This window comes from Scardinius erythrophthalmus, assembly GCF_964197995.2.
Source record: "Scardinius erythrophthalmus genome assembly, chromosome: 7".
In the NCBI taxonomy this organism is placed as follows: Eukaryota; Metazoa; Chordata; class Actinopteri; order Cypriniformes; family Leuciscidae; genus Scardinius; species Scardinius erythrophthalmus.
This window is the reverse complement of record NC_138227.1, coordinates 17,213,574-17,222,346: the sequence shown is the minus strand read 5'-3', so window position 1 is coordinate 17,222,346 and position 8,773 is coordinate 17,213,574. Positions and strand designations below refer to the sequence as shown.

General features: G+C 38.9%; 1 protein-coding gene across 1 annotated transcript; it reads right to left on the bottom strand.

The window, feature by feature from the left end:
- Positions 1-1,774: 1,774 nt before the first annotated feature.
- ankk1 (ankyrin repeat and kinase domain containing 1) lies at positions 1,775-8,686 on the bottom strand. Its single transcript, XM_081370277.1, has 7 exons — positions 8,390-8,686; positions 7,831-8,110; positions 7,434-7,585; positions 7,288-7,337; positions 6,789-6,944; positions 6,106-6,222; positions 1,775-4,460 (listed from the first exon to the last, which is right to left on the bottom strand). Exons 1-7 carry the CDS (start codon positions 8,584-8,586, stop codon positions 3,205-3,207), a joined length of 2,208 nt encoding a protein of 735 aa, XP_081226403.1. The 5' UTR covers positions 8,587-8,686; the 3' UTR covers positions 1,775-3,204.
- Between the last annotated feature and the right edge of the window lie 87 nt (positions 8,687-8,773).

The window sequence follows — 8,773 nt, the reverse complement described above, 5'->3', positions numbered from 1 at the left end:
TACGCCCTTCTCAGAACCCAATCCATGGGCTCATCAAGGGCATAAAAGAAAAGGTCCTTGAGGGGCTCCTCGTTAAGACCCAGTCCCTCTGCAGCACTAAGGAATTTGACCGCGAACTTCCTTAGATCAGTCCCCTGCTGGCGGAGCGCAAACAATGCTTGAACGCGAAGAATGCGTTCATAATGTTGGCATGAGTCCGGGGGAACAAGTGGATGCTGGAACTTCCTCTGCTGAATCTTTGACATGGTCGGATCGTTCTGTCACGGTGAAACTTAAGAAAACGAGGGAAAAAACTCAAGTGCAAAGGAAGTTTATAAACAAACACCCACGAGGGGGAAAAACACAACAAAATACAAAACAACAACTTGGAAACAAACATACCAGAAGGGTCAAGGGAAAACAAGAGACGTGTACAAGACAACGATCCGACACAGACTGCAAACACAAAGGAACTTATAAAAGGGACAAATCAGGCAGGTAATAAGGAACAACAGGTGGGGCAAATGAAACCAATAATGAGATAACAAGGAGGGTGGGGTCAAACAGTGACAGGAACACAAACACCACATGTGCGACACAAGACAGGACAGGCATGTGACAACCACAACATTTGGGAATGAACCCTGCATCAGCATCTTTCACCACTACACTCCCAAAAAGGTGATTCAGAGGTTGTTTGGATGACGGATGGTATTAGGTAGAAGAAAAAACTTCTTTTGGATCTATCGATAAAAATGTTCTGAACTGCCCGGTTCTTGGCAACAACAAAAAAATCTTTAATATAATATGAAGCAAGTGTTTATTTTCCTTTGGCAAGTTTTCATAAAATAATAAATATAATGGTATTTTTTTGCTTTCCAGTGCCAAATGATTCCTTTCAGTCTTTTGTGAGATTGTCTTTTTTTTAAACAATTCATGACATATTCAGTTTATGCTTACTAAATGAATAATAGTAAATAACTTAAACATATAACGTACATGGACTGAAATCCACAAAACCATAATTAATGGGGTGGAAAAAGACACACAGTGGTGCCTTACTGTAGCAATTATAATGTAAACAAAATAATTATTATGGCGACAGATAAGGTGTTGACACTGAGACCTGTCATTCTCTGGAAGTGGGCTTCAGTGCATGCTGGGTGAATAATCAACCACTCATTAGTAGAGCTGTCTATGTGCTTGCCTGAAGGACCCAAAAAGACTCTTTGAGATGGTACTGTATTTTTCAGCACATTTCTCTGGATGTGCAGTCTTGTGTATAAATGAATTTTGATCAAATTTGCTGTGGAGATTTAAACCTAATCCGCATATGATGCTCTTTGTTGCATTAGCAATAGTCCACAGGGGATATTTTGAGCTTTGGTAATATGAACGTTTTGAAGCTTTGAAGAAAAATGTCCCCGCAAAAATTCCTCTCAGGATCAAAACATTAACAACTATTTAATTACATTAAATTGAGGATATCTGACAAGTGTAAAGCACACAGTGGGAAGCTCTCTCTTAATCTGCATTTTGTTGTTTTGTGCACACAGGCACGCACGCACGCACACACACACACACACACACACACACACACACACACACACACACACACACACACACACACACACACACACACATAATACTGAACAGAATTACTTATAAATTATTATTTTTCTCACTTGGAATTCAATACTGTACATAACTTGAAATGATCTTATCCATCCATTTTCAAAACTAATGTAAAATCTCTCTCCAAGAGAAAAACGCCTGACAACATGCTGTTACATAAAAAAGATAATTTATTTTCATATTACTGCATATCAATGAGGTTTGCATCAATCCATGCTATAGATGCTCTCAAAGCTTTAGTTATTATGCTGACATTGATGAGATATGTAAAGTGTCATGTACATTACAGTTGAGAGGCTGCAGAGCAAACCACAGTCTGTGATAATAGTCTGAGTTCTGATTCTCTCACAAGGCATTGATGTTTTATTAACATATTCACTTGAGGAAAAGTCAGTTGAAACCAGTTCACACATAATATGACTGAAATGCACCAATATAAGTAAAGTAGAAAGTTTTTTTTTCTTTTGCCCTTTGTATTTAGGACAGAGCTGTCGAACGTGAGCGGAAGCTTGCTGGGAAGTGATAAGCATGTTGTCAAACAGGTTTTTTTTGGCTTTTGTCTGTGAATGCAACATGCCATTTGAATGCCACAAATGGTTGTGATTTTTTTACCCATAACATTACTGTACACATGTGTATGTTTGACATTGGTGGAATTCAATTCATACTAGCATGAATGCATTGAATCATGTTAAATATATGATTATCACGTTGTAGTAGACTTTTTTTTACTGTGCATGAATTTACAACTTATTCTATTCCTCTAATATGATGTGTTTTAAAGTTGAATGGGATATTAAGCACAAAAAAGTGTGCAAATAGATTAGATTGTGAAAAAATGTGGGCGTTACACACTAGAATGGATCCAGACCGAATGTGAGTTTGATAAAGGAATTGCAATCTTGCTTCTAGTTAAAGGGATAGTTCACTCAAAAAATCCTCTCCCTCATGTTACAGTCATGTATGATTTTCTTTCTTCTGTGGAACATAAGAAAAGATATTTTGAGATTTTTTTTGTCCATACAATGGAAGTCACTTGTGACCAAAACTGTTTGGTATCCAACATTCTTCAAAATATCTTATTTTGTTTTCAGCAGAAGAAAGTAAATCCTACAGGTTTGGAACAACACAAGGGACTGTAAATGATGACAGAATTTTCATTTTTGAGTACATTATTCATTAACCTGTGCAAACGTAAGTGTCATCAACAGAAAAGGAAAGGAAAGATATTTTGATTAAATATTACAAACAAACAACTTATTTTGCAACAATAAAATGCTCTGATGAATTATTTACCATAAATAAACTGACACAATTATGATTTTGTTGACTTTCACTACATGTTACTAGTCAAAATCCTTCATTCATAACACTTCCATTCCCAGAACACACCTGAGCTCCAAACCAAACCCAAACAAAGGCGTTCAATTCTAGAAATCTAAATCAAAACAACAGCGAGAGTGTTTATAAGAACAGGCTTTGCAGGAAGGAAGGAAATCGATCGTAGAAATCAATGCTGGACTCCCTCTAATTGTATAGTTATCTGTCACTGAACACGGCTCGCTCTCCGCCAGAGTCTCATCCAGTGTGCTAGCTGTCCAGTAGCTCCACAGCTTCTGTATTGTTGCACCGCTGAGCCAAGGTTAAAGCGGTACATCCTTTTGAGTCCTTTATACCCCGCTGTGCATTATTCATCAGCAGGGCTTTGATGATGGGGATGTTGCTGAGCTGGACGGATAAATGCAATGGAGTTGACTGGCTGTTATTCTGTGCGTTCACATTGGCTTGATGGGATATCAGCTGCAGCACACTAGGGAAGCAGCCACTATTACAGGCTAAGTGGAGGGGCGTCCAGCCGTTATCCTCGGCCAGGTTAGGGTCAGCACCTGCTGTCAGCAGCACCGTCACCACCCCCTCCTGTCCATGATGGCAGGCAAGGTGCAGAGGCGTCCAGCCGTCTTTCCCTTGGACGTTGACTAAGCCATGGTGCTCTTCCAACACAAGGATAGTCTCCGGATGGCCTTTCAAGGCTGCCAGGTGCATGGCTGTCCAATTTTGATAGGTTCTGATGTTGGGGTCAAGTCCGTTACTCAATAGGAGTCTGCAGATACCCGTGTGACCCTTCAGAGCGGCAAAATGAAGGGGACTGTAGCTTTGCTTATCGACTGTTTTCAGATCAGCCCCACTATTAACCAGCAAACGGGCCACCCTGAAGTGCCCCTCATCTGCCGCTAAGTGTAGGGAACTGGACTGAAGGTTATCCTGTTTGTTGACATCAGCTCCCTTTTTGAGCAAGAGCTTGACGATCTCTAAATGGCCGTAAATGCAAGCCACGTGAAGCGGCGTACGGCCAGTCTGGTGCTCCTGCTCATCCACGGCATCCAGACGCGGGAACAAGATTCTCACAATGTTCTCATGGCCGTTCTGAGCAGCCAGATGCAGAGGCGTCCAGCCGTCCTTCTCCTTGGCGTCGGCTCTCGCCTTATTTTCCAACAAAATGCGAGCGGCTCTGTCATCGCCAGTCTGTACGGCAAAATGCAGGGCAGTCCACTGGTCGCCATCGCTGAGGTTGACGTCAGCGCCGCGCTCTGTCAGCAAGCTGTAGATGTCATAAAACTTGTGGAGAACTGCAACAATGAGTGGGGTGTAGCCTTTTACACTCTGGCAGTTCACAGAGGCTCCTAGATCCAGGACCATCCGCACGCTTTCTTTGTCCCCGCTTGCAACGGCGTGATGAAGGAGAGTGTTGTTGTCTTGGAAGAGCGTCGATACATGCTCTTTTCGCAGAACATTCTTAAAGCTCTCAAAGTCTTTTCTTATTAGCAGAGAGTGAATGCTAGAATCATCTGTAATGAATAGGAACAAAACGGGATGGTGGACAGTTTTATATACAGTAAAGGCCAGTTCACATCAAGGACGATAACTATAAAGATAACGATAAAGATATAATTCTAAAAATCGTTCTCCATATTAAAGAATAACAGAGTTCACACCACAACTATAACGATAATGATATGAGGAACGATATCGTTGGGATCACTTTCAGAACGATTTTTTTCCAGCTGTCAAACGATAAAACACTGACAGCCAATCAGAATCCATTCTAGCAGGTCATCCATTTTCGCTACTTTGAAACCGCAGCGCGGGCGCGCGCGTGCTTAGAATAAAAAGACCGTTTTCGGTCGTTGGTGTGGATGCATATATAGTTATCTTTATCGTTATCTTTATAGTTATCGTGCTTGGTGTGAACGGGCCTTAAGAGTGCGTTTGTACAGTTTGTACAGAAAGTAAAAAAATACATTGATTGTGAGAACAGAATACTTGCCTGAAGCGTCAGCTGTTTTCTTTGGCTAATGGAGAGAAAGCAAAATTAAATTCATGTCACATCTATTGTGTGACTAGCAAATATATAGTTGTTGTCATGGATTTAAAAAAAATGTGTGTTTGTGTGCAGTTTTTGTTGTGTTGATCGATATGGCAGTAAGTACGTTTACATGCGCAGTTATAATTGAACTACAGTGCTTTCTTTTGCGTACTTGAGCTATAGTCTTTGGGCCAGATTTACTAACTGCTTGCTTAAGCACAAACCCTCTTTTGGCGTTAAAAACTACTGTCAGGATTTCCTAAAGTCACGCAGTGAAATTTTAGCACTAAAAAGGCGTGGACAGTTATTTTTGCAGCTGACATTATTGCATATGCATTTGTAATTTCCCTTTCAGATGCAAAATTTATGGGAAGAGAGTAAATGAATCATGCAAGGTGATTTACTAAGATTTGCGCTAGTCAATGTACTGGTATTTGCACCATTATTTACCGCCCCAAAAAAACATGTCTTAAACCAGACGCTAAGTTGCGCTGCTCTTGGTAGATTGCATTGGTCATTATTGAATGTTCCTTAATGTTGCATAAATGTTCTTTAATTTGCACGTCGTCAGTAGATCATGCACAGAACTTTCCACTCCCATCGGCACTTTTTTGGAATTGTGTTCTCACACTAATTTGTTCTGTTTAGTAAATCTGGCCCATAATCTCTAAAAAGCTGAAATTAATGAAAATATACACAACACTAAGGCACACTGACGTACGATTAACGTGTATAAATGCTGGATAAAGCCTAGCTGTTATCGCATTATCTAGGTCTGTTAACTGATGTTTGTTATCAGAGAATGCAGGTCGCCGATCTTTATGTATAATACGCGTTGTGCATCATTACTGATGTTTGGAGCAAGCATACAACACTGACGCCAATTGTAGTTCGATTAACATGTATAAATGCTGAACGAAGCCAGGCTGCAGTCACATTAGGTCTAGGTCTGTTTGTCCAAGTGTTAGTCCAATTTCAGTCGGACTAATGTGGACAAATTATTGCTTTAGTTTGAAAAAATTGTCAGTTTGGTGTAAAAAGTTTTGCACATGAATATTTTGCACTGTTTACTATTACTCATGCTAACACCTCATGTGTTGATGGTGTAGTGTGGTCTAAACATGCACTGGAGGAGTCACTTACGTTCAATACCTGTTCAGGCAGACGCTTTCTTATCTCACCCCCTGAAACCGTCTCTGGTATTTTCAAGACTTCACTGAGGACTTCAGTTACCCGAACGATCTCTGCAGAAAAATGAAGATGATGCAGCTGAATGTCACTTTGGGAAACATTTTTGCTCTTGCCTTTTTTAGGGCTTTTCACACAAGAGTGATCATTTGGGATTTTTTATTTTTTTTGCAAATGGCCAGCCAATGATTGACAGCCTTTTAGCAACTCTTATGGAGCATCTAAATTGGCAGTGTAAAATGCACTTTTAGTTATCTGATGTAGAAGATGAATCATATTTAGCTCATTATACAATACAACAATGCAACAAAATTAGCAGAAGCTTATTAAACTAATGCTTGAACACAAACATTGAATAATAAAATTCATAAGCATTATCACTAATTTAATTAGACCTTTTTTACTGAAGGTGACCTGATGAAGATACAATCGCAGAGGAACAGGGAGGTTGATAAGAGGTGCAACAATGTTGGTTAATTGGTCATTGTTATTTCAGAAGGAATAAGACCAGAGAGACAACCGAGCAAACTTCTACTGAGGCTTCAGGAATGCATTTTGTCTGTTTGTAATCGAGCACTATTCCTCATTAAACAGAAGCAAGAAAAAAAAGGAGGTTTGTTACCACAGAAAGCAGGTCGCCGGCTGCAGTGTTGGTCCCAGCATTGCTGCATGACACCGATCATGTCCTCGCACTCCGGGGGCTTGACTTCAGGGATCTTCTCTACACCAGGCCTTTTGCCAGATGACACTTTGATTAATATTTCTGTCATAGTCAGACCTGTGGCAAGAAAAATAGAACAAATTGCTTGGAGTGTTATATTAACTCCAAATAATGAGTTTAACAATACAAACACAGATTGTGCTTCAAGCACTCTCATAACAAACAGAGTGTAAAAGGCATATGCTATGAATTCAGTACAAAAGTGGCCTGAAACTAATTTTGGTCCCACTTTATATTAAGTGGCGTTAAGTACTATGTACTTACATCAAAAAATAAGTACAATGTATGTAAATTAATGTAAATTATTAATTTCAATGTAAGTACATAGTAGTTAAAGCCACTTAATATAAGTGGGACCCTAATTTTAACTAAAAGTGGCAAAATTAGGAACAGTATTTACCTTGATACGCGCGCTGTTGAGTGAGAATTTCCCACATAATAATAGAAATGCTGTGAGAATGGTTAGATGATTATTTCATGGCATATCATAACTCATTGTCAAATTCATGCACATACCGTAATGTTCTTTAAGTTATGAATTCTCACCTGTACACGTCATACTTGGTTCCAGGAGGTTCAGGATTCTGGGTAAAAGTCTCTGGAGGCACATAGTTTATGTTCCCTCGAGCTGTCAGGTGTTCAATAAAGTCAGTCTTACTAGAGAACTCCTCCCATTTAATGAGGCCAAAATCTGAAATCTTTAAAGAGAAAATATATCCTAAAAACTGCAACAACACTATGAGGTTGTATTTAACGTAACATATTGCATATATGTAGAAAGTAACATTAACCAAGAATAATAAAAGCTCTAACTAAAGTTATTATATATACAACCTTATTTTAAAGAGTTAGCAAAACCACTAGCTCTCTCTATTGTAGAGTCTATTTTTTACCAGAAATTACTTCAGATACATTTTAAAACATGACATAGCATCTGACTCACCTTTACGTGAAGATGATCATCAAGAAGAATGTTAGCTGGTTTCAAGTTTAAATGAAGGATGGGCGGTTTCATGCTGTGCAGAAAATTCATGCCCATCGTCATCTCATGGATCATTTGGAATTTCTTGGGCCACATTAAGAAATGACTGCTGAGAAGGTTATCCAAGGATCCCTTTCTCATATATTCCATCACTAAAGCAGGCGGATCTTTGCTTATTCCATAAATGGAGATTAAATAATTGAACTTCATTCTTCCAATCTTGGACATCTCTATCATGTTCCTATTGGGTCATAAAATGTAAAATAATTGATAATAAAATAATATATAAAGTATATGCAAATATTTTATATGAAGAGCAGACAATAAAAATAATAATACAAATATAATGAGAACTACAAAAATACATACAATAGCATACAGTTTAATGTATATTTATATTTAAATTTACTGTAGTTAGCTTTCAAGAAAACTGTCAGTTTATAATACTTTGTCATTATGGTAACTGCCAACTACTTACAAATAACAGTATATCTTTTTCTACTCTGACGTGTAATTGTACCTGTAATCATCATTGGTTGTAGTCTTTAGGGCACACGTTTCCCGCCAGACTTTCAGCTTCACCTTATAGACTCGACCAAACTTGCGCTCAACCACTTTCTCCCAGTCATTTTCAAAGTCGTCTTTCTTAAAATGGGTAAATCTCTCCAGGCAGCCATCTCGGAAAGAATCCTTTACGCTGGAATTCTCTGCTGTCATTTTGTTTTCCAGGCTCAGGAAATGAAGACTCTGTCCTTCAACATTTCTTCTTGGCACACAGAAACCAGGTCAAGGAAATGCATATTAAACAAAAAGGACTGCTGGTTTTGGTGGGAGGAGTCAGAGCACTGATTTTTAGAATAGAAATGCAACAAAACCAGTTTTGAATGAGTTACACAGGTGAGGT

What these genes read in the sequence shown, in the direction of transcription:
- ankk1 (XM_081370277.1), bottom strand. Translation starts at nt 8,586, where the DNA reads ATGACAGCAGAGAATTCCAGCGTAAAGGATTCTTTCCGAGATGGCTGC. An exon ending in ACAACCAATGATGATTACAG is followed by an intron (nt 8,111 to 8,389) that starts GTACAATTACAC and finishes ATGACCCAATAG; the next exon opens with GAACATGATAGAGATGTCCA. An exon ending in TCAACAGCGCGCGTATCAAG is followed by an intron (nt 6,945 to 7,287) that starts GTAAATACTGTT and finishes TTCTTGCCACAG; the next exon opens with GTCTGACTATGACAGAAATA.